Source organism: Spodoptera frugiperda, chromosome 13 (genome assembly GCF_023101765.2).
Source record: "Spodoptera frugiperda isolate SF20-4 chromosome 13, AGI-APGP_CSIRO_Sfru_2.0, whole genome shotgun sequence".
Taxonomy (NCBI): Eukaryota; Metazoa; Arthropoda; class Insecta; order Lepidoptera; family Noctuidae; genus Spodoptera; species Spodoptera frugiperda.
The window spans coordinates 1,518,846-1,545,408 of NC_064224.1; the positions used below are offsets into that span (position 1 = coordinate 1,518,846).

General features: G+C 38.6%; 2 protein-coding genes across 53 annotated transcripts in view; one reads left to right on the plus strand and one right to left on the minus strand.

Moving 5' to 3' along the window:
• Positions 1-2,765: 2,765 nt before the first annotated feature.
• Positions 2,766-26,563, minus strand: part of LOC118270599 (probable sodium/potassium/calcium exchanger CG1090) — a 59,035-nt gene continuing 35,237 nt past the window's right edge. For 2 of the 3 annotated variants that reach the window (XM_050698093.1, XM_050698095.1), the window contains exons 4-16: positions 25,086-25,190; positions 24,339-24,480; positions 22,364-22,474; positions 21,635-21,812; positions 20,685-20,831; positions 19,902-19,999; positions 18,728-18,837; positions 18,264-18,383; positions 17,645-17,726; positions 16,696-16,860; positions 9,901-10,003; positions 9,302-9,432; positions 4,490-8,485 (exon numbers count right to left, since the gene is read on the minus strand). In XM_050698093.1, coding sequence (XP_050554050.1) covers positions 8,286-8,485; positions 9,302-9,432; positions 9,901-10,003; positions 16,696-16,860; positions 17,645-17,726; positions 18,264-18,383; positions 18,728-18,837; positions 19,902-19,999; positions 20,685-20,831; positions 21,635-21,812; positions 22,364-22,474; positions 24,339-24,480; positions 25,086-25,190 — 1,692 coding nt within the window. In that variant the 3' untranslated portion in view covers positions 4,490-8,285. Of the gene's footprint in view, positions 8,486-9,301; positions 9,433-9,900; positions 10,004-16,695; positions 16,861-17,644; positions 17,727-18,263; positions 18,384-18,727; positions 18,838-19,901; positions 20,000-20,684; positions 20,832-21,634; positions 21,813-22,363; positions 22,475-24,338; positions 24,481-25,085; positions 25,191-26,563 lie in introns of all 3 variants that reach the window. The other variant, XM_050698094.1, reaches the window with a different exon arrangement.
• On the plus strand, positions 11,549-16,096 carry LOC118270595 (collagen alpha-1(I) chain-like). 50 transcript variants are annotated; one of them, XM_050698048.1, is made up of 7 exons: positions 11,549-11,673; positions 12,379-12,850; positions 12,905-12,940; positions 13,598-13,705; positions 13,760-13,831; positions 13,886-14,794; positions 14,831-16,096. In XM_050698048.1, the coding sequence occupies exons 1-7, from the start codon at positions 11,557-11,559 to the stop codon at positions 15,499-15,501; spliced, it is 2,385 nt and encodes a 794-aa protein (XP_050554005.1). In that variant the 5' UTR covers positions 11,549-11,556; the 3' UTR covers positions 15,502-16,096. The 50 variants fall into 50 exon arrangements, with proteins under 50 accessions (XP_050554005.1, XP_050554023.1, XP_050554017.1 ...); XM_050698066.1 differs by lacking the exon at positions 13,760-13,831 and having other exon boundaries at positions 12,905-12,931; positions 13,607-13,651; XM_050698060.1 differs by lacking the exon at positions 13,760-13,831 and having other exon boundaries at positions 12,905-12,931; positions 13,661-13,759.

Here is a 26,563-nt window from a genome sequence, read left to right on the forward strand (position 1 = left end):
GAGATGCTTTTTCAATTTTAGATATTTTATTATCGTGAATATTAGCAGTGAATAATAAATGGACAGGCCTGTGTCCGTTGTCTGAGCGGACGTTTTCGGTAGCTAGTCACTGTCCAATCAAATTGTCGCGTTCCTTCGAACTGTTTATTTTATGGTGTATTGGTACAACTGTGGTTGAATGTAACGTTGTGTGTGAGTGTGTGCGTTTTGTTCACTGTAAATTTTTACTTTATAAGGTTTAAAAACATTATTGATAGTATTATTAATACATTCGCCAGTTGTGTACAGCTAGCAACGTGTTTTGAACGACATCTTTTTTAAGCTTCGCAATCATATTGCTGCTAACTGTACACAACTGAATGCTAAATATAAAACCTCTTTCGATAATATATGGCACATCGTAAATTTTTTATATTTTTAATTAATTGTCAAAAAATTGTATAAATTATAAAATGAGTGTTGCCAACACTAAAAATACTGTGTAATGTTTGAAATAAGGTTCAACATACGACAGGCTACGATGTGAATTTTGTATAATTTGAATAAAAACCTTCAAGTAGTAACCGCGTATGATTATTGAACGAATGAATGACGTCAACGTGCAAGCACAAAGTCTGGTAATACTTACAATATATTAATTTAGATTAGAAAAATGTAATTAATATACAGATATTGCGATATTATCGTAGCCGTTTTACATTAAAGAGCATTTTAAGTAATGTAGTGGTCTGATAAGTAGCATTGCGACCATCTGATGCAACCAATCGTGTAATTAAACGGTTATGCCAACCATTTATCAACGTTTAATTAACAAATTGTTTCTTATTCTCTGGCGATTAGTATAACGGACAGTATTGATTCATTTTGTCTAGATATCTGATAAACTCATTGATATAATTGCGTGTCTGTAATTAGACTTGCTTTGGTATCTTTACAATTCAGAATAAACCATAACTTAGATCATTTCATATTAAATTGAACATGTATTTTTAGTTAGATGTCATGTGCCTCTTATAAAATGTCTAATCTGTGTGTTTGGTCCGCAGTGAAAGAGATTACGACGTTCGGCAGCCCCGGGCGGCGCCGCCAAGAAGCGCGCGCGGTAGCCGGCCGTACTGTGCCGTAGTGCGCCGTACTGCGCCGTACCGCCGCCGCCGCCCCGCCGGACGCCAGACTGACGCTGCTCCCTGTTCGTGGCGCAGGCTGCATGTGCCTGCTGTATCGAGGACCACTACCGCAGTGGTACATATATAATGATCTTTGTTTGGACGCGATCCAATCCTCTTTTGTTTACTGTATAATATTTAACTGTAAATTACATTACAGATGTTGATACGATTACACTAGAAAATTATTCATGATTAATTCAGTTTGTAGTTATGTAACTCGATGATTGTTTAGTTTTCGATGTTAGTTTTCTAATTAGCTAGTGTTCACATTTGATTGTTACCTTCGGCGGTATTTCAATCTGTTCTCTGTACATATGCGAATTGTGTTGGGAATACCGCCGGCGACGCGACACGTAACACAAATATTGGCTAGAGTTGTTCATTAAAATTGCAGATTTCTAATGAATAAAGTAGTCTATAACAAACGTGAAAAAATGGTAAAAAAGTAAAAAAAAAAAAACGAAAACATGTGGTAGTATGTAAGTGAATTGATTTCCTGCCGTTTGAAACGTGCCCTGCCTGACTAAACCGACATAGTATTTAAGATTATTTTTACTATTTTGCTTTTACTTTGGCGTATTTCACTTATAAATTGTACATAGACTCAGGGTAGAGCGCGTTTCAAAGGGACTCTGGTATGGCGGTATATCTTATTTGAAGATTATAAAATTGTAAATATAATAAGCTAGTAAACTTGTTTTAATCACTACATATTTTTTTAAGAAAGCACTAATTGCGTTTGATTTGTGGCGTATTGTGATACTGCATGTAATGTTCTGAGCGAGACTTGTGTCGCGTGGGAGACTTTGGGGAATGTCAGCTGGACACGGCTTTGTGTTCCATCTCTAACACACAGTGGAGGTGTCCACGGCGTGACGTTCCTCCTTGCTTCCCTCGCCGAGCTCGACCGGGGCTATTCTGAAGGTTTCCAACCACTCGAAACCTTGTCTTGTAACTGGAGTGGCTTTCATTTGAGGTTGTATACTCCTCAGTTTTTCTAATGAAGAACATTCCAATTACCAAACAAGCTCTCAATCATTAGACTAACGGAACTATTCAATAATATTCATGTTTTTATACAACCGTCGTCCTTCCATGCGCTGAATGAATGTTAATGAAGTAATTCTAGTAAACAGGAAACTGACACGTGTAGTCTCGGCGTGATTGCCGGTGTCGTGGGTAATATTTTTAAATTGAACACTAAACAATGCTTCCATAGTTTGAATGCTAGAAGTATCATAATACACCATGTTATTTCTAAGACATAACTATAAGTTTCCGGAATGATTAGTGCGAACGAAGTGTGAGCGAACAAATGGAGACAAAACAAAAGAAAAGTTTATACCATGTATAGTTACAATGTTGGTATATGTTTGACCACTGTGAGTGATATTATGGATCTCATCCCTTGCAAATTCGGTTTTATTTCGAGACTCAGTAACGTTGGTTCAGGACTCGCATTTTGTCTCCAGTTGTGTGTATACTCAGTGTGTCAACACTCTATAAATTAATAAACAGTAATAAACTAATTTCTTTGTTTTCTTTTATATGAAACCCTTTACGCTAATGACACAAGGATAAATAAAATACACGAAATACATTTTACACTTTATTCAACATTGTCATATAACTTACAGTAATTAACAATAAATTTTCACATAATTATTACTAGCTCTCGCGAGCTATGTACAGAACACCTAATCTAAGTCGTAACATTCGAGAAAAACACCGATTTAAACAGCATAACAAGGATAGGTATGTATATAATCTAATACTGAATACACCAAATATTCATTTGCATCAAAATATACAAGATTAGCTAAGGGAAATTGCAACATAGAACAAATGCTATGACAACGACACTAGATGTTTGTCTTATCGATATTCGTCGATGTATTTTGTTACATCAAAGACAAAACTGCGTATTTCGTCTCATCAGTCGTCTTAAAATACGTAAGTATGAAGTAAGTACATAAGTTTTAATCTAAATTGATTAATAGCCACGAAACAACGCAAGTAAATAATAGTTATTTATCAGACAACTATTATCTAGATCAACAGAAATTCTAATAAATGCAAGCTACATCTAGATTCCGAAGTGACAAGTCCATCGAAATCAGGGAAACGAAATGAAACAAATTATCCAAGCTATTTTCTAGCTAGAGTAAAAAAGATTTATTTTAATATCTGGTTGACTTTAGTTCAGTCAGGGTGACTTTACTTTCAAGAAAGATGCATAGGCATTTGCATCTACAGCCTACAGCTATGGAGATACAAGCCTAGTAACATAGGCAATGGGTCTCTAGTTCAGCTCTAAACTTTCATCAATCACCCGCAGTTAAGTTTTGGAAGTTTCACAAGTGCGCCCACTTCACCCAAGGTCATTCCAACCATGTTCATCAATTAGAAAATACTTATATTTTATATTTTTGGGAGTGTCCGAAAATTTGGTTACTTTTTGGCTGAGATATTTTGGATTCCCGTTCTTGAAGGGATCTGAATGAAACATAAAAAGAAAATCATTTTCTTTTTGCTGAGGCGCCTATGTCCAAATGATTGCTGTTTAGTTTATAGGTAAATAATCAAAGCTGGAATGTTTCTTTCATGTAGGAATGTAGTTTAAGTTACTCTTTTAAAATGGTAGGTATCAGGACCCATTTATTGCCATATGCCATATCTACTGCTGTGATGCTGTGAATTTCCAATAAGATAAACAACAGAAAGGTCAAAACGTAATTTTTTATACGTTCCAGTTTATGTTAGAAGTTTAGAACGTTCACATGAAAGCTAATGTAAGTAGGTATACAATATGGCATGCCACGTCACCGTCGGAAATCGGAGCGTGTCTGTATTATCGTAGTACCTACGCTACAAACATAGCGAGGCATTCTCGTAGCCCGAAGCATAACTATCAAGCTACGTCGTAGCAATGTAGCTAAATGCAGGATAGCTTCCATAATACATTTTGTGTTACATTAATATTGAATACATTTTCAAATACAATTAACTTTCAAAATAATTGTATTCACATTTAAAATCATTTGATATAATACTCTGTGCTGCAAAGTAATTTATTTTAATGCCGATGTTTAGTTTTGCTCAGCACTTGTTTAAAAGACTTGTTAAAGTTTAAAATGCATGTACGCATATCTCCCAAATGACTGCACCGCATTGGATAACTCTTTTTTTTACCGTGCTATTTGCTGTCAAGCATCTATCAAGACAATGTTTGTATACAAAATTAACGGGAGAGTATGTCATCGCGATGCGTACGATGCGGGCCTGTGGACGCTTCCTTTTAGAAGTCTTTTCTTTGAGGCAATCTCTCAAAACAAGTGCCAATCAATACAATTTACATAGGCTTAGGTGCACAATTTTACATTAAATAGTACTATGTACCTACTGATATGAAAGCCTTTGCTACGTAAACATATAATACAATTATAGCTATCTATATAGGTAGATAATATTTTAACAGAATAGAACACAGCAGCGATAGATATATTTTTTAAAATATATTTTCTAATGTCACTTTCTAAAATGGTCCACTACTATTTACACGTAAAGTGAATAAAAATGCCTTTTTATTTTTTTTATTTTAGGGGTTGCCATATTAATTAATAGTTTTTATTGAGACTAATAAATAGTCTGTGACTAGGTTTTACAATTTACGTTTCTAGACGTTTTTTAAATACGGCGTTACATTTAAATGTTTAAAAATAAGAAACATTTATTGGGATTGGCTATTTATATTTATATAAGGTATATTTATACTTATTATCTATTTAATTGAATTCAACATCAAATTGACATTTATAATTGATGCATATTTTTAATTTTAGAACTGTTTTTTATACTTTTTAATAAAGGCTAGTGAAAATTAGGTAAAATTGGTTTACTTAGTAGGTAGCTTTTATTTTTATTTTATTGCAAAGCGTAAATAAATAACACAATAAAGTTTTGTTTAAGCAAATAGGCAAGACATTCGTTTACTACACAAGAGTTTCGATACGTTTTGAATTAGGAACATTACCTTTTTAAAACACCAATAATAAGAGGCGTCGTATAGAGCCTTGATATATTGAGATGTGCAACACATTTTATATTATACATAGATAAGCATTTCAATGATTATTGTCGAAAAGACATACGAATTAATTTAATTAATATACACAAAGTTTGTATGTAATTGACGTTTACTAGTTAAGTAGGTTTTGGGATCATTTTGAAACAATATTGATGACATTATGTTTTAATTATTATTTTTATGCTATATCTACGTGTAAGAAGCAGACCGAAAGCGGTCGAACGTTGTCAAATGTGTATAGCCAACATCAGAACACGAATTTAAAAACCTACATAGATTATTATTTAGCGTTGGTCATAAAGAGGACATTCCATCCATTTAATAGTACAGGATAATGCGTCAATTTCATTATTAGGTATTTAAAAATAGGGATCATGTCACAATAATTGAATAAAGTAAATTTTAATATATATTATGATTTAATTGACACTTACGTTAACAAGTTCTTCGTTAGTTTACGCGTCAGATTTTACTCTGACGCTTTTAGAATCGTTGTAGGCAGAGAAAACGTTTCTCTGACGGGATTTTAGTATTTAATATACTTGTTGTTAAACTTTATAACAATTCTAAAGAGCGAGTATGAAGTTTGAGTGAAGCATTTCTTTAAGTTTATCTAAACTAGCCTATAGTAGTTTGCTACCAGGGTATACCTAAATTATGTAATTAAACATTGACTATACGCGCTAGTTGTCTCGAACGTTTGTATTTGAGCGATGGTAAGGCTCGTTTTGGTCTAAATTAAGCTTTACACGAATAGATTACACCTTAAACTAGAATGGCCGTTGTTTTAAGACCATGGTGTATAAAATATGTTGGTTATCGCACGTTAGCTATAAGATAGCTGAGTACTTATACATTACAATCTGAGAATAGCTCAGCTATCTTCGTGTTTAGGCTCTTAAGTATTATTAAAAACAACAATAACAGAAATTACTAACCTAATGAAAATATCTAAGTAAATATTTTTGGTATTATTTAAATAGACACGCACATTATTATAATATTACATCTAAATAGATCACAGAATTGGAATGGGGTGGTGCTTTAATAAAGAAAGGAAGAAGAAATCTTGAGGTATTTGGATCGATTTGGAAAACTGGTGTTTGGAAGATGGGTAGCTTCGAATAGGGTTATACCTTCTAACTACTATGAAGATTAAGGCTTTAAGCTAACGTTGTTAACATTAAATCGAGGTACGTACATTTAATTGGGATATATTAGGTCATTACGATATACGAAGTCTTATATACAATATTCTATATAAAATAAAGAGGTAAGAATATTTTGATGTTCAATACTTTTGTGGAAGATCATAATATTGAAAAAACTAGTTTGAACACTATTTACATTCGAACTACAGTTGCCACTACCGAATAGCTGTAGTAAAAGTACAAAACTGTGATACAAAATCAAACATCCTCATTCCTATTGTAGTAATTCGTCGAACATCGATGTTTTGTAATAAAAATATAATTTACAAAATTATATTCACGCTAAAACTAATAATTTAGACTACATATACATTTAATATTTGAAAAGTGACTAAGTCATTATGTATTTTCAAATAATATCACAAAGAAAAACGGCTTATTTATAGTACACATTACGATAATCGCGACTAGATAAGTTTTCAAAATGTCAGTATACTAAAACTATGCAAATATTCATAAGATATTTAGATATACGTTAAAGCGAATTATTCATTTTGCTTCAAGTCACATATACGTAGACAACACGCCACAGAAACAGGTTAACAGTAACAATATAGGTATACATTAATGTCTTTACTGAGTAGGCTGAAGACATTTCACATTTAGTTTTATATAATTTTCAACACGAATCGTCGTATTCATAAACACCCAAAAGTCCACAATAGATACAGAATGCAGACAAAACATTCTGTTTTTAAACTACACTAACATTAGAACTTAAGACTGGATATTTACACTGTTTATTACTATCTATGAGTTTCCGATATTTCGGCATTGTTGCAAGCGCCATGATCATGGATAAACTGTTAATCAGAAACTAACATGGTAAATATCTCGTCTTAAGTTTAAAATGTTAAAACATTCTGCAGCTAAAACAGCCCAATATTCATGATTGTGACTTCACACTTGTTAAAAGTACGACTTTTACACGCCTACCATCAAATCACTGAACAGCATCCAATATTCTTGTTTAAACAACACTCACATTAGTGTATATAAGTAGGTACTGAGATTCTCACGAGTAGGTAGAAAATAGCTATTTGTGCGCAAGCAACTCTAGTGCTTCACAAAGCTATTTACAACAAAGATTATTTCATTTAAGTAAGTTCATCTCATATTTGTGTGTCTCCTCCATTCATAAGACATATTTGTAGTTCCTAATACAGAAATACTGACAAATATTCCTTACATTGCCTACTATTCAGCTGTCACAGAAGCGTGTATCAAATAAAATTATTCGCTTAACTTTATTCGTAAAATAACACTAGCAATTCTATTGTGAAAGTGTTTAGAAATATTATTTAACCTCGGACCGCTAAAGTCCTACACGCTAACTATAAAATTTCTTACATTATAAAAGATACACTGAAACTAACATCGATGCTTTTCATTAATCATAAGACAATAGCGTTTTTTTATAAAACTTAACTAGTTTAGGTAATAGTTAGGTAAATTAAACAAATCATAATAATTACAAAACATAGGCCGGTAATTGGTTAAAGTTTCAACTAGATAGTGTTTAAGTTACATTTTTGACGAAGCCAATGAATCAAAGTAATTTTCGTAGACATTATGTCGTCAATAAAACATTAAAATAACATCTAGCTTGTTTTATGACATTCATTCATAATTACCATCAATCCGTTAGTTTAATTTCAAATCATATCCATCATATTCTTACGTTCAATTCGATTCCAAATTCAAATCAACCAACAACGCGAGATTCTACCAAACCTTCTTGGTTTTGACAGAACTTTCAAGCGTGCCAACATAACAGAACAAACGTCAAAAAAATTAAAAATGGCGTCGGTTGAAAAATTAATAGTTTGAAATGCAATCTGGGTGCGTGTAGTATCCGAAGACGTTTAGTTCGTAGAGGCTGGCTAGGGTGATGAAGAGGATGTACCATACCATCAGTACGGCGCCGTACTTGCGATCTAGTTTCCAGCCGTTTGCATGGGTCGCCACCACCAGGAAGATTACGGTAGAGAAAAGCGACAGGGTCGAGTAAATCAGACCTGAAAATGACATATTTTTTTAATTAAATTTTATGTAATAGAAGTGCATTTATTGTTACTAGTCGACGCCTAATGGTCGAAATTCGACCATATACGATTTAATTTAGAATACCACTTAACATACGTTCAAGGATAATTTTTATTTAATGAATTGCTATTAGTTTTGTAAAATTCAAATAAAAACTCTATTTATATGATACGTGAGAATATCATCGCAATGTCTGTCGATTTTGACGTTTTGTCAAATACGATCAGATAAGTACTATGCATATTGGTGTGTGTAATGTTTTATTTATTGATTTAATGTACTTTATAAGCATTATTTTTGAAAAATATTAGCGTTCTGCACTTCTCCTACACATAAACTATAAGTGTACCTTATGCTCCTACGTCCGCGCAATTTTCGTAAACAAGGGTCCATAGTTTTTGCATCACGTATTAATATATAGATTTGCTATTACAAATTGTAGTTTCTGCAATAAAACCGAAATCACTACATACTACACTACGGTAAATCGGGTGAATAGAATTCGAGGGGTGAATAGATACAAAAGAGGGGTGAATAAATGTTGGAAAAATGTTCTAGCTAACATCTATTCACCCCAGTCCTGTATCTATTCACCCTTGAATTCTATTCATCCCGTTTTACGGTAGTATAAAACAGAGTCGTTTTTTCTGACCCTATGTTCCTTTGTACCTATGCTTAAATCTTTAAAATTACGCAACGGATTTTGATGCGGATCAAAACTACGAAACAAACACAGTTAGTCACAATAAAGGTTTAAATAAATAGACAAAGATAGTGGCAGGTCTTACCCTTATGATAAACGTTGACATGTGAGCCGGGGTGTATGATGGCGGTCTGGATGAACCACGGCAGCCCGAGGCACACCAGGATATCGAACACGTTGGACCCGACCGCGTTTGACACCGCCATGTCGCCGTAGCTGAGTAGAAAATGTAAAATTAGTAAAATACATAGAGTATAGAAATCACTCATAAGTCATATGATTTATATGAAAATACAAGTAGTTGGTACTCGTCCACTGTACAATACACAATATTTCAACGAAAACAGAAAATTGAAAAAATCTATTTTCCAACAAATTGAATAATTAAATATATCAAGTATGTGTTAATGCGTTTCCGGGACCCGGTAGCCAATCATTACCCTAACTAGATACGACCTATCAATTTAATTTTACCAAACACAGTATTTCACTATTTTCTTACACTTCTTGGTCGCATTCTTCATTACTACTATTAACATTTCGAAAAACCGAACAAAGCCCAGTAGTACTGTACCCGACGCGGGAATCGGACCCGCGACCCCTTGACTGGCAGTCGCACTCGACCAACGAGCAGCAGCTTTTCAAAGTAGGTAGAAGTTATGTCCTCCTCGGTAGGTAACTCACCCCTCCTTGATGACGGCGAGCGAGGAGAGCGCGTCAGGCACCGACACGCCAGCCGCTACGAACGTCAGGCCCATCACCGTGTCAGGGATACCCAACGTGTAGCCTGGAGACACAAAATTGTATCTTATTAGTTAGTTAATTGAAATGGTAATCTTAGACTATTTTTATCTAGAAAGGTATGTCAATCCCATCGTACCTTTTACAATGAGTATTACTTACAACTAGTAGTAAGAATGTTTAAATGATATCTAACTCTCAAAGCAGTTGGTTTTAGATATTCTGTTTTACGGTTTTTCTTAAAACGTAATATGAGGTGTAAAAGCTAAGCTCTGCTTTAGAAAACTAACCACTGATTTGAAGAGAACCTAAGAAAAGGTATTAATGTACTAAGAAATATAGACCTTAAGTTTGTCAAAATACCACAGGTACCCAGTAGGGCTGATGCCTGATTCGGAGCTGCGGACTACTTAGCGGATTTACCGGGGCTCCGGCTTGAAAAGCAGGAGTAGGAACGGGGTGGTATTTAGTCAGTAAGAGTCTGACACTCTCTCTCGCCTCGCCCAAGGCGGGAGAAGTCATTGGATAATTTTCACCCTTCAAAATAAAGGTTGTCATAATAGAAGACAATGAGAATTATAAAATGGCAGCTGTATAGTGCACCTTGCATCGCATGACGCACAATGTCATTACAGACTGACATGTCTGTGAGTCATGACTGTGGCCTGTTGACGAACTATTTATTTATATCACCTATATTATTTACGTCTTTAAAACAGACATACAGACATACGATCTATCTGTCCGTTTATGACATACTGTAAGAAAAATAAACCATTTTTGACTAATAGGTTACATTTTTTGCTTTGAAAGACAAATTTTTAAGATGTCCATAAGGATTGAGGAGCCATATCAGAATTTTAAAATCTGATTTTACCATTATTTAGCAGCAAAGTTCAACAACCTTACTGATAAACGCTGCAAAGTCAGCATTTTGCAACATTTAGAATTCGTGAATCTAGAATTCGTGCTGCAAAATCAGCATATTGTAGCACGAATTCTAGATTTAGCACTTAAGCTGCTGGCTACAGACTATCTCAATTTCAAAAGCCTCTTCGCTTGGTTGCTTAGCAACCAAAAGTAACCACCTTACGTGCTGAAACACGAGTTGTTACAGATTTATAATTGGATAGTTTCCTATATCAAAAAATAAATTATTTTGACATTCCAATATATTAAAATATCCCGAAATAATCTCACTTTCATTCATTAATTTGACGATATATTTATTTAATTTTTCTAGCTAATTTTAGAGAAATAAGTTTTTAACATTTCGATTAAATGTATTGAATTTGATTAGTTGGAAACTACCGTATTATTTCCTGCCCAGTGTTAAGGTCAGTTAGCTACGATAGAATACCACAGGTGTAAATATTTATTTCATGAATAGGTACTGCAAGTATTTTTATATTCAACCATAAGGCGAGTCGCGAGTAAAACTTAAAGAGGCAACAAATAAATATTATTGTTATTATTTGTATTAACAAACCAATATGTTTGTTCAGATGTAATAATTTCTTTGGATATTATGTGTTCATAAAAGTATATGAAAGGTAATTAGTTACGCTAGCTATGTTTGCTAAAAGTGTTATAAGTACAATGATATTGACGCGGTGTTGTCGTTGCACCACCGTATATAAAGGGCTAGACTTAAGTAGCAGGGACATAAGACTCTGGTACTTAAGAACTCGGGCTGCGATGGCGGTAACCTACCCGGTATGTACAATTTCAAATAATAGGCTATATAATAAAGTAATAAAATTTCAAAACGTCAAAAACGATATTTTCTATAAACTTTGTATGAAATACTCTATTATGACGTCATCAGCGTCAAATAGCAGACTTATTTCTAGAAATTTAGATAGAAAATAAGTTTTTGACGTCAAATTTATGAATGAGAGTGTGATTATTTTTGAATATTTTATTGTATTGAAAAGTTGTAATAATTTATTTTTGACCCAGTCATCATCCCTATTACTATAAAGAAAAGAAAAGTTAAAGAAGAGTAAAGATCTTCTTTCTTTCTATTTTTACATAGTTTTTTTTTTGTCTAATAACATCATCGTCGATTCACGGACATAGAATTCCCAATAGACACAACTCACACACAACTTCACGCCTTTTAAAGAAGAGTGCACATTACGGCACGTAATGCCGCTATACAATGTGCACCCATTTTCACCATTTTGTGTTAAAGTCCCATGTAATAGGGGGTGAGCCTATTGCCATATCCTGGACACAATTCCAGACTCGTGCTACTGCCGAGAAATTTTTCGAAAATCCGAAAAAAACCCAGTAATTAGAATTCCCAATAGTTATTTATTTATTTCAATCCTTCGCCAAGGGGCAGGGATTGCATCAAATCCTTGTCGAAGTTATCTAATTCTAATGTTAAACCAAATACACAAACATTGTTTACAGATTTTCCTGATCGTTCTGGTCGGTCTAGCGAGCTTGACCTCGTTAAGATGCGTGTACGCCTTCCCACAAGAAAAGATCGCAGAAGAAGGAAAGTCACGAGGCATTCCTGAGGAACCGGGACAGAATTCCACAAACACCTGCCCACCAAGTGGAGAAGAGACGGCACCAGTCAATAATACTAATCAATCACAGAACGAGTCCATGGACTGTAATTGTCAAGGAAACGAAGATCTAGATAATAACACCAATTCTTCTCCAGATAACCATAAACCAGGTGATAAAGGCTCACAAGGTGACAAAGGCTCACCCGGTGACAAAGGCTCACCCGGTGACAAAGGCTCACCCGGTGACAAAGGCTCACCAGGTGACAAAGGCTCACCCGGTGACAAAGGCTCCAATGGTGGTGAAGGCTCACCAGGTGACAAAGGCTGCAATGGTGGTGAAGGCTCACCAGGTGACAAAGGCTCACCCGGTGACAAAGGCTCACCCGGTGACAAAGGCTCCAATGGTGGTGAAGGCTCACCAGGTGACAAAGGCTGCAAAGGTGGTGAAGGCTCACCAGGTGACAAAGGCTCACCCGGTGACAAAGGCTCCAATGGTGGTGAAGGCTCCAATGGTGGTGAAGGCTCCAATGGTGGTGAAGGCTCCAATGGTGGTGAAGGCTCCAATGGTGGTGAAGGCTCCAATGGTGGTGAAGGCTCCAATGGTGGTGAAGGCTCCACTGGTGGTGAAGGCTCCAATGGTGGTGAAGGCTCCAATGGTGGTGAAGGCTCCAATGGTGGTGAAGGCTCAACTGGTGGTGAAGGCTCCAATGGTGGTGAAGGCTCAACTGGTGGTGAAGGCTCCAATGGTGGTGAAGGCTCCAGTGGTTGTGAAGGCTCCACTGGTGGTGAAGGCTCCAATGGTGGTGAAGGCTCAACTGGTGGTGAAGGCTCAACTGGTGGTGAAGGCTCCACTGGTGGTGAAGGCTCCAATGGTGGTGAAGGCTCAACTGGTGGTGAAGGCTCCACTGGTGGTGAAGGCTCCACTGGTGGTGAAGGCTCCAATGGTGGTGAAGGCTCAACTGGTGGTGAAGGCTCCACTGGTGGTGAAGACTCCAATGGTGGTGAAGGCTCACCAGGTGACAAAGGCTCACCAGGTGGCAAAGGCTCACCCGGTGACAAAGGCTCACCCGGTGACAAAGGTTCTCCGGTGACAAAGGGTGGTGAAGGCTCACCAGGTGACAAAGGCTCACCCGGTGACAAAGGCTCCAATGGTGGTGAAGGCTCACCCGGTGACAAAGGCTCACCCGGTGACAAAGGCTCCAATGGTGGTGAAGGCTCACCCGGTGACAAAGGCTCACCCGGTGACAAAGGCTCACCCGGTGACAAAGGCTCACCAGGTGACAAAGGCTGCAATGGTGGTGAAGGCTCACCAGGTGACAAAGGCTCACCCGGTGACAAAGGCTCACCCGGTGACAAAGGCTCACCCGGTGACAAAGGCTCACCATGTGACAAAGGCTCACCAGGTGACAAAGGCTCCAATGGTGGTGTAGGCTGCAATGGTGGTGACGGCTCCAATGGTGGTGAAGGCTCCAATGGTGGTGAAGGCTCCAATGGTGGTGAAGGCTCCAAAGGTGGTGAAGGCTCAACTGGTGGTGAAGGCTCCACTGGTGGTGAAGACTCCAATGGTGGTGAAGGCTCCAATGGTGGTGAAGGCTCTACTGGTGGTGAAGGCTCCACTGGTGGTGAAGGCTCCACTGGTGGTGAAGGCTCCAATGGTGGTGAAGGCTCCAATGGTGGTGAAGGCTCCACTGGTGGTGAAGGCTCCAATGGTGGTGAAGGCTCCACTGGTGGTGAAGGCTCCACTGGTTGTGAAAACTCCACTGGTGGTGAAGGCTCCAATGGTGGTGAAGGCTCCAATGGTGGTGAAGGCTCCAATGGTGACAAAGGCTCCAATGGTGGTGAAGGCTCACAAGGTGACAAAGGCTCACCCGGTGACAAAGGCTCCAATGGTGGTGAAGGCTCACAAGGTGACAAAGGCTCACCCGGTGACAAAGGCTGCAATGGTGGTGAAGGCTCACCAGGTGACAAAGGCTCACCCGGTGACAAAGGCTCACCCGGTGACAAAGGCTCACCCGGTGACAAAGGCTCACCAGGTGACAAAGGCTCACCAGGTGACAAAGGCTCACCAGGTGACAAAGGCTGCAATGGTGGTGAAGGCTCACCAGGTGACAAAGGCTCACCCGGTGACAAAGGCTCACCAGGTGACAAAGGCTCACCCGGTGACAAAGGCTCACCAGGTGACAAAGGCTCACCCGGTGACAAAGGCTCACCCGGTGACAAAGGCTCACCCGGTGATAAAGGCTCACCAGGTGACAAAGGCTGCAAAGGTGACAAAGGCTCACCCGGTGACAAAGGCTCCAATGGTGGTGAAGGCTCACCCGGTGACAAAGGCTCACCAGGTGACAAAGGCTCACCCGGTGACAAAGGCTCCAATGGTGGTGAAGGCTCACCAGGTGACAAAGGCTCACCCGGTGACAAAGGCTCCAGTGGTGGTGAAGGCTCCAGTGGTTGTGAAGGCTCCAGTGGTAGTGAAGACAAACCTATTCCTATTGACTTTATTCCAAATGATTCCGAACGTAGATCAAATGAAGAAGACTTAACTGGTAAAGGATTACGTGAACCTGTTCCCGAAAACCACGAAAGTCGACCAGAAGATGAATGCAACATAGAGCCAGATGAGTCTAGCCCTCCTTCAAATCCTCCTCCTTCAAATGGCACTCAATCTTCAGAAAACACCAATTCTACTGCAGGTCCTGAACTTCCACCAGATTGTGAAGTCAATCAGGAGTCTTCAGACTCCGAAAAAAATGAAACCATAAAACCCCTCTTCCCACCCTGTAGACCTGAAGAAAACCACAAACCTATCAAATCCACGGAGGAGCACAGTCCTCCTCAAAATGGTTCCGGACCTCTATCAGGCGATAAAGATTGCACTGGTGATAATAATTCTGGAAACCCCGACCCTCAACCAAATAATAATGGCAATGGTCCGCCAGAGAATGTACCTCCTTCTTCAAATAATAATACCGGTCCCCCCGATACTCAACACCCTGACTGTACTTGCGATCTTCCCAAGTAGTAAAAATATCGACTTAAATTTTAAAAGTATGAGCGTACTCATCCTTGGTAACGTCTGCCCCAATTTGTTTTTGTTTATAGTTTAGTAGATATTTTTGTCAATGTAATCTAAAAATATTGACTAGTAAAGAGTAAAGAAGCAATAATAATTTACTAATACTTTTAAGTGTGTGAGAACCATGCTTCGGCACGAACGGGCCGGTTCGACCGGAGTGATACCACGGCCTCACAGATAATCGACGTGAAACAACGCTTGTGTTCTGTTTCGTTGTTGAGTGAGGTAACCGGAGGCCCAATCACCCCCTATTCCCAATCTTCCTAAACCTCGATTCCCCAAATAAACCTTTAAATTCCTAACCCCCAAAAGGCCGGCAACGCACTTGTAACGCCTCTGGTGTTTCACGTGTCCATGGGCGGCGGCGATTGCTTACCATCAGATGATCCGTCTGTTCGTTTACCGGCTTGTATAATTAAGAAAATTACTAACAACATAATTAATTTATTCCTTTTTTTCCATTATCAATTGAGTCTATTTGGACACTGTAAAGTAAGTGAAAATAAATGTTTTATAAGAATAATTAAATAAGGTTCAATTATTTTCTAAAGTCCCCGTCACGAGAAGCTATAAATTTTGTAAACAAGTGTTCAGGAGTTCACAACGTAAAAGTAAAAAGTGATAACGAAACAATAACAAAATTAACAATAACAACCAGATCCGCGATATATTCAAAGCAATGAAACAAACTCGTAAGCATTCGAAACTCGAATGACTGTTTATTTCAAAATGGCGTCCCGATAGTTTACAGTCTCTGCGACGGACGCGTTCCGGTACCAAGAAACACAAACGATAGCGCTTTGCGTTGTTAAAATATAATTCGACTAAATTAAATAGGTATTACTTTCATATAACCCGTCTATATTTCATGTCGATTTATAAGAATAATTAAATAAGGTTCAATTATTTTCTAGTTTTAATTCTCGTTACAATTTTTATAGTACGGGCAACGTTTAAAATAAAAAAAAGCCTCTTCTTACACGGATAAGATTTGAGCATTAATTATCACGCTTGCTCAAATCGAATGGGCGATTTCAAACTTATAATTAGAAATTATAAGCCTCACGATGTTTTCTCACACCGTATATTATGTCATTGTGTCTAAATAATAAAGAATATAAAGAAAGAAGGTAGACTCACCAATGATAGTGATCATCCACACCATAAAGTAGGAGTAGAAGGAGATCCACAGCATGCTGATGATGAAGGTGACGGGGTACCATCGGCCGCGGCAGTCGGGCATCGTGTGGCGGCACGACCAGTGGATCGGGAACACCAGGTACCACCATGCCAACTGGAAGTGGTCTGGAAGGAAAGAACATTTAGTAACAGAGACCCTTTTTTTTCGATGACGGGGGAAACCTTCAAAAGGCGCCTAGCTTTGTGGGGAGAAAGACTAGGGAGTGTGGGATTTTTACCTCACTAAAACCACCGTGGTGGCCACCTTCAGCACCGACAAGGGGCACTGAGACTCTAATTAGACCTGCTCCGGAGCCCCTATGGTGCAACGCCAGTTACGGCACACCCCTAGGTATAGTAACAGAGACCCTAGAGACAGTCAAATAAAAGCATTTATTTATTTCAAGTGTGGGAGAGCCATGCTTCGGCACGAATGTGCCGGCTCGATCGGATGATACCACGGCCTCACCGAAAACCGACGTAAAACAACTATTTCGTTGTATGAGTGCGGTTAATATTCCCCCCTTCCCAATTTCCAATTCCCCAACAACCCTTAAATTCCTAACCCCTAAACGTCGGTAACGCACTTTTAACGTCTCTGATGTTTCGGGTGTCCATAGGCGGCGGCGATTGCTTACCATGAGGTGATACGTCTGCTCATTTACCCGGCGTGTGCCATAAAATAAAAATAATAACGGACTCAGCTAAGCTTTGTTTTTATATGGAAAGATGTGTGGCTTCACTACTATTGATACATTGCATACTCGTGCTACGCATCTTCCTCGCACAGTATCAGTGATAACGGTTCCATAGTTTTACAGTTTGACTATTACATCTTCCTAGCATAGTTACATAACACATCTTTGGTAGAAAAGCACTCTAAAGGTGGTAAAGACTGATAACCACTTACTGGCCCCAATTGGTTTGACGAGAGGATCCACGGCAGTCTCAGGGTTGTACTCCTTCGCTTTGTAGTAGGCGGGGGCTGCGGGCTGCACGAAGGAATTTAAGGTTACAAGACAATTCTAAGCTAAAAATGTATTAATGAAAGGGACCTGTCGTGTGCGGGTATATCAGACAACAATAGAATACACATTGTGACTCGCTTCAGCATACGATTACGGGTTAAGAACATTTATTTATAAAAAAGTTCACTCTAGCATTTTCTCCTGAGTCGTAGAAGTGTTCATTATCATCATCATCATCAGCCTATAAATGACCACTATTGACCAAAGGCCTCTTCTCACACGGAGAAGGTTTGAGCATTAATCATCACACTTGCTCAATGCGGGTTGGCGATTTCAAACTTACAATTAGAAATTATAAGCTTGGGCTTATAATTTCTAATTGCAAGTTTACCCACGATGTTTTCCTTCACTGTTTGTCTGAGGTGTCTAAATAAATCTTAGGAAGTAGATATATTTCGTATCAAGTCACATTGGTACTTGCCGTTGGTAGGTTTCGAAACAGCATTCTCATGTATGAGAAACGTCTTAAACCAAAATATACAGCAAATTAGTTACACAAACCTGTTGCGGTGGTTGTTGCCCGTCTTGTTGCTGTGTTTGCGCTGTTGCTACTTGTTGCTCGTGGGGCTGTTGCTGTGTTTGTTGCACGGCCTGTTGCGCGTTGTAGATTGGTGTTTGCATCTGAACAAATATAAAGTAAAAATATTTATTGCCGCAAAATATTTGATACGTTTTACAAAACCTTTAGTGGCATACACTAGTCTAGTTGTACCATGTGATAAGACCATTATTTTATGAGTCCTTTTAAAGAAATACCATGACCTTTCGTATTAAAAAGCAAGCAACTCAATACCATATAGCTGCGGACCACCTAACGGTTTTACCGGGGCTCCGGCTCGAAAATCAGGTATAGGAATGGGGTGGTTTTAAATCAGTAAGAGTCTGACACTCCCTCTCGCTTCACCTAAAGCGGGAGAAGTTATTGGATGATTTAGTTCCTTTGAAATAAATAGATATGTAGTTACCGTATCATCCCAAGCTCGGTTAGGGTCCCAGGCCTGGTTGGGGTCCCAGGCGGGCGTGGGCTCAGCGTTGTAGGCCGCGTTGTCATACGCACCACCGGGGTTGTAGGCTGCTGGGACAAAGATACTTGTTAATATTTTTATAATGTAATCTTGATTCTAAAATGTCGTTGTGGTCCGGCGGAGATTTCGTTCGCTTCTTATGTATGATGCGGGGTCGAAACCTGCCAATGGCAAGTACCAATGTGACTTTTTCAATGTGACAATCCGATTCCGCGTTATATGTACTTCCTAAGACTATTTGGAAAGGAAGAAAAGGAAAATATCGTGAGGGTATTGGGCTTATCATTTAAAATGATAAGCCCAGGGTTACACGATGTTTTCTTTCACCACGAGGTCTGATGTGTATTCTTTTTGTGATAAACTTGGAAAAACTATTTGTAGCTTGAAGTGTTGGCATTTACCAACTACTCGTAAATAGGTTATAATAACCTTTTCAATATTTTAAAACTGTCACGTTACATGAAGTGGTTAAAGACTTCCTAAGATTATTTAGACATCACCTCACCTCATCACCACTGATAAACGGTGAAGGAAAACATCGTGAGCAAACTGGGCTTATCATTTAAAATTATAAGTCCAGGATAACACTACTTTGTTGCACCGACCACATTCTCACTGCATCACCTAAAGGTTGGCTAGCAAGAATGCCTATGGCATTAAGCCCACCATTGTACATTATGTTGCAAAAAGTTAAATAAAAATAAGTAAAAAATAAAATAACACGATGTTTTCTTTCACCACGAGGTCTGATGACTTGAAAATCTATGTGTAGTTTGAAGTGTTGGCATTCACCAACTAAATAGGCTATAATAACCTTTTCAATATTTTAAAACTGTTACGTTACATCTTACATGTAGTGGTTAAAGAAAATATTATTAACACATTGAACGCCGTGGTGGTCACAGGTGACCGACGTTAGCGGCGGATTTGCCTTCAACAGTTTTCTATTGGCAGTGAAAGACTTAATTACTTATTTGAAAGTGCCAGTACCATTCACTGAACCTCAATAGCCACGAAATACTCATAACCTGCCTCTATCAGATTTTAGCATTGCCAAGAATTCTAAGTTAAATTTCCTTGTTTTAATGTATTTAGAGTAACTTTAAATACTCACGAGATTCTTGAAGAGGAGTCTCCTTGGTCTGTCCGTCCATCTGTGCGTATGTAGTGTCTCCGGCTGCGGCCGGGGGTGCGGGCTGGCCACCGGCACTCCTGTATTTTGACAAAACAAAATAACATTTATTTACACACAATGAAACAACAACTAAAAAGACAAACAAGATACTTTGGTAATGTTACATTAAAACTTGATTGATTACACTAGATACACATTACTGATGATAATTGAAATAAGTGTAACTTTAACATTATCTTGGGTGCCAATAACAATTTGGCGCCCGACATGGGACCAACTGCTCAAATTCAATCATTCATTGTCAAGCCCATCTCCCTTTTTCGTAAGCAAACACAATGTAGGGGAGCCATGCTTCGATACGAATGGGCCGGCTCGACCGGAGTAATACTACGGCCTCACCGACGTATTACAACGCTTACGTTGAGCGAATATAGTTACCGGAGGCCCAACTATCCCTCTTCCCATTCTTCCCAATCCCCTATTCTCCTACAACCCTTAAATTCCTAACCCCAAAAAGGACAGCAACGCACTTGTAACACCTCTGGTGTTTCGAATCTCCATGGGCGGCGGCGATTGCTTACCATGAGGTGATCCGTCTGCTCGTTTACCGGCTTATTACCATAAAATAAAACATTGGGTCAAATAACAATAAAATTCTGTAATATCTCTTGCGCTTCGTTAAACTTTTTATACATTCTGGTCTATTGAAGGTGCTTTTAATTTATCACTTTTTTAAATCATCAAGTTATTCTCGATACTAACCTGTAGGTAACTAAAGCAGCCTGTTCTTCTCTGGTCGGTAGCTTGAATGGCAGTGGGAGCGTCATCGCCCAGCGTTCGAGTGCGGTGTTGAACCGCAAGGCGACGCAGTACACGCCATACATTATTAACATGAACAGCGCTTCTGGCCTGTGAAAGTAAAGATAGAATACATTTTTTTTTTGACCCCAAGGTGGGAAATCCTCATGGAGCCCCGTCGTCTGGGGAGGACGAAAGGGACTGTCAGACTCTTACTGACTAAAACCCACCCCGGTATCCCGTCTCACACATGGGTACGAGGGAGCGAGAAAAAGATAGAATACATAGCTCAAAGGATTAGCAAGCTGAAATGGCAGTGGGCCGGTCACATTTGTCGAAGACCGTTGGGGTAAACGTGTTCTAGAGTGGAGACCGCGTCTAGGCAAGCGTAGTGTAGGGCGCCATCCAGCTAGGTGGAGTGACGATATCCGCAAGGTGGCTGGTAGTGGTTGGATGCGTAGAGCTGAAGATCGAGCTCAGTGGCTGCCATTGGAGGCCAGGCCTATGTCCAGCAGTGGACGAGAACAGGCCGATGATGAAATAAAAAATAGTGGATTTTTGGATCGAAAACATTGTTAAAGTTTCTAATTCTCAAAAAATCGGCATTTAAAACATTTGAGAGGGCTATGTTTAACCCGTGGTAAGCCGCGAATCTACGCGAGACACAATTAATTTTCTACAGTTCAATGAAATTCCATTCTAAATCCGCAATAACCTTTAAATTCCTACCTCCCAAAAGGCCTACAACGCACGAAACACCAGAGACGTTTCTCTGGTGTTTCGGTTGACCATTGGAGGTTACGATTGCTTCAGATCAGGTGATCCGTCTGCTCGTTTACCGGCTTATACGATGAAAAAATAATATCTTATAATTATATAGACAAAATGTTATTAGTAAGAAAAGCCATACATACCAGGAGACGATGGAATTAGCGATGGTGCAGAGCATGACGAGGATGGAGATGGCGTAGAAGAAGCAGTCCCTGCAGAGCGGCCACCAGTTGAGGTGGGACACCGTGCCCGCGCACAGCGCACACACCGATATCACGAACATTATGTTGAACACCGCCGACCCGATCACGCCTGACACTCCTGCACGGAAGATATTACAATATCAGTACACTAGAAAGAAAGGAAAGAAAGAAAGGAAAGAAAGGAAAGAAAGGAAAGAAAGGAAAGAAAGAAAGAAAGGAAAGAAAGAAAGGAAAGAAAGAAAGGAAAGAAAGAAAGGAAAGAAAGAAAGGAAAGAAAGAAAGGAAAGAAAGAAAGGAAAGAAAGAAAAACTATTAATTACACCACGACACAAAAATGCTCGAGAATACGAGAATAAGTGTGGGAGAGCCATGCTTCGTCACGAATGGACCGACCCGACCGGAGCGATACCACGGCCTCACCGAAAACCGACGTAAAACAACGCTTGCGTTGTGTTTCGTTGTGTGAGTGAGGTTACCGGAGGCCCAATTCCCCCCTTCCCAATCTTCCCAATCCCCGATTCCCAACAACCCTGAAATTCTTAACCCTCAAAAGGCCGACAACGCACTTGTAAAGCCTCTGGTGTTTCAAGTGTCCATGGACGGCGGTGATTGCTTACCATCAGGTGATGTTTGTAATAGATCGATAGTTAATGTATAAGAGTACGTTACCAATATCGTCCTGAGCACAGAAGACTCCGATGACGACGGTGGCGAGCTCAGGTGCCGAGCTGCCGGCAGCCATGAAAGTGGCGCCTGCCACGTCCGGAGCCAGCTTCAGTTCTACACACGATGGAGGTACAGAAGTTAATATTGATAGCATTATACAGAACTAGCTACTTCCGCGCAGTTTCACCCGCTCTGCTTGGCTGCTATTGGTCATAGCGTAATGTTTGATAGTCTATAGCTTTCCTCGACAAAAACACTATTCAACACAAAAAGAATAATTCAAATCGGACCAGTAGTTCCGGAGATTAGCGCGTTCAAACAAACAAACAAACTCTTCAGCTTTATAATATTAGTTTAGATAATATTAGTATAGATAATCACATCACTTTTTAAACTGACATGGTCACTAACACTATTATTAGAACATGATACGGGATATTTACCATGTTTATTTATGTCGATGAGTTTCCGATATTTCGGCACTGTTGCAAGCGCCTTGATCACGGATGAACTCCCGTCTTAAGTTGCTAATAATAATCACATCACACACACATCAACAGTCTGTAAGTGGCCACTGCTGACCGCAGACCTCTTCTCACATGGAGAAGATTTGAACAATAATCACCGTTGCTTTCACTGTTTGTCAGGCGTGTCTAAATCGTCTTACTAACGCACTCATAGATATATAATTATTACTTTAATTATTCCTTAGTAACGATTTTGTACCGAAAACTATTGCTAAGCATTGGGATAAGTAGCCATTAAATGACATACATACATACATGAGAAGGGGGCTTCTTATACCTCTGCACAGTGTTTTAGAATCCCTTGGGGAAGACATTTTTAGCTAATAGCGTATATCGATATAGTTTCTAATAACACAAATTGCAAAAGAAACCTTAATAAAGGCGCTTGGTTTTTTTTGCAATTGTACATAATTTTGTAATACCACGGATTATGTGGCTGATTTTTTTAAGGTACATAGTACAAAAGGCTAACTATCATTTGCCATGAAGATTTCGTGCGGAAACCATGTCAATAAAAAAATAAAAAATAGAAACTAAAATTGGATTTTTTGCAAATATCTTTGTACTTACTTACAATTCATACCTGTTGTAAAGCTTGAATAACACATAAATATATGTGATAAAATCCGGATATTAAATTTTGCTCTTTATTTTAAAGATAAAAGAAAAATAAAAGAAAAACCTATTTAAACCACACTCCGAATTAGCAACTTTAGTATTTTTTTTCTCGAAAACTAAAAATAATTGACATGGGGTTTCTTTTGCAATTTGTGTTATTAGGACTAACTACATCGATATACGCTATTAGCTAAAAATGTCTTCCCCCAAGGGATTCTAAAACACTGTGCTCTGTGCCACCACTTTTATAAAATAACTAGCAAACCCGGCGATTTCTGTTTCGCCACTAATGATTTTCCCTGTTTTCCTGCTTTTCTCTTGATTTTTTCCTGTATTTTCTTTGCTATAAAACTCACGGAGCCCGAAACCTGTGTTCTGGAGTTACAGCGACAGGAAGGAAAACCCGACTCATTTTTATACAACGTGTAACAAAATACCCATATACATCAAAAAGCCTTGATGAATACAGGTTGAATAGAATCACTACACAAAGTTTCAGCTTAAAATACGTTGATAAAAAAATTGGTACCAAGTACTTGGTGTCGCATGGTTCTTGATTTCATCAAATCATATAAACTACACGGAACACTCGCTAATATTACGAAACATTTCTTGTGTCAATTTGATCGCCTAGTACCTATCTACCTAATTTTGATTCGCGCGGCGGCGCGGTTCTAAAAATTCATAACTTCGTTCCATGAAACCATGAGTTTAAAAACCTTTTCCGTATCGTTTGTTATGTTATCTAGAAACCGTGCAATTGATATGTATACCCCTTTTTGTTACACGTTGTATAATTGATACGAAACAAGTACGTATTTACAAGTATATACCTTCACAGATCCTATCAAGACTGGAGACGAAGTACTCGTCGCATACGATGGCCAATCCGATGAACGTGAACACAGCTACCAAGATGTGGATGATCAGCCCTCCGTGCTTGCGGGCCGATTGGCCCATCAGTGGTTTTGGGAACTGGAAAAAACAAAATGGTTGATAAGCCAATTGCTTGGGGGAAGGAGGTACTCCATCGTTATTTTCAGTCAAAGTATTTTCTGTCAGTTTGACGTTCAAAAGTGTCTCCGTGGTCTATTTGAAATAAATGATTTTGACTTTGACAAAGACAATTTCACGAAAAAAAAAATCGTGTGCAAATATGATAAAATAGCTTCTTCTACTGTCAGCGGTTTTGGCCGCGTTACCGTAAGATAAAAAGTATCCTATCACCCAAATCAGATCACACCCTGTCTCCAAACAAATAAACTTTCACGTTAATAATATTAAGTATTATAGAAGAATATTATTATTATTAATCAATCTTGTAGTTTGTTGAACGTTCATTGAATGTAAAATCCGAAACAGACAGAGAGCGCCTAGCTTCACTGACAGACAGACTGACGGACAATTCAATTTGACGTTTCAAAAGTGCCTTATTTAGGATTAATTGAAATAAATGCTTTGACTTTGACAGACATGACGAATCAATAAGGGTTCCGTTTTTTGCCATTTGGCTAACGGAACCCTAAAAAAGTTAAATAAAGGCAAAATAGTGCGTTTTCTGATGTATCAAATAAACATACCTGTTCAATGGCAGGCGGCGAGCAGTTGACCCGCAAAGGTTTTACAGTGGGGTTCGATTTCCAGTTCGCTCTCTCCTCCTCGCGCATTTCCTCCGTTTCACTGTCCTGAAGTAAGATTTTCGATTAGTATAAAGAAAGATAAAAAGAACATATAAGTTGTAGCGCCATCTATCTTTGTGTCGAATTTATTAAAATCCGTTCAGTCGTTTTGGGTGATTGTTTAACATAAGTACATACATACTGACTTATATGCAATTAAAACTAAATTACGAAGACATATTACTCTAATACCAGTAAATAATTATTCTAATAATTTTATTCACAAAGATTCTGTTTACGGAATGTCGAAAAGAAATACTGTAACTATAAACTTACTATGTAGTCGTAACTAAAATTATGATACTGACGACTCATTAATTACTTTAATTGACTTTCCCACTTAATCAAATGAAGTTTTAAATACATATTTACTTTCTTTTTATAATAACTATCGTAAGACACATTAAATTAACTAAAAATCACGGTTTACGCATATATTATTAGTGAAGAAAAGCTAGAGCTTTTCTACTGGAGAGTTTCTCTACTAGAGAGTCCCTCTGTGACTCGAAACTAGTCTACTAGTTTCGAGTCACTACATCAAGAGCAGCGTGCACAGACGCCGCGATGTCGCGTAGCCTACTGAAGAAGAGTCCCTCTGTGACTCGAAACTTTTTTTTAAACGTTGCCCCACACTAGGATTTTCTCATGTGCCGTGGGTGCGTTTACAAACATACAAGTTCACATATACATGACACCCAGACCAGAAACAACAATTTGTGGATCACACAAAGAGTTGCTCCGTACGGGAATTGAACCCGCTATACGTTGCGTGGCAGCCGGTTGCCCAGCCACCGCACCAACTGTGCAGTTGATGGTTTGAAACTAGTAGAGCATTTCTCCATTAATAAAGTCAAAGTCAAAGGATTTATTTGCTAATGAATACAGTTACATACAAGGTGTTAATACGTGAGTAAACCGTGATTATTAGTTAATATTTACTTCTAATTACATATAACCCGTACTTTAAATAGGCTGTATACCTTACAGTAGGTACATTTGTTGAATATAAACGACAGTTTCCTTCGGAACCTCTTTCTTCTAACCTGAGGGAGTTCATAAACTTTACCGTCTTCGAAATTTCAAAGTAAATATTAAAATACACGAAACAATTTAGCTTGAAGGCAGATTACAAAACGAGATGTGTTTCGTATTAAAATTACTTATTATACGAAAGTACATAAAGCCTTGTCTACACTAGGAACATTTGTCGAACGACATGTGTCTCCGGACGACATCGGGCGATGTCGGGCGATGTTGGACGACGTCGGACGATATTGTTGAAATACCGGAAACTTATAGGGTCGATTTATACTAGCGCAGAGTCAAAGCGCATAGAAGCATCTGTCCAAAACTGAATATAATAACAAATTCAACCTTAA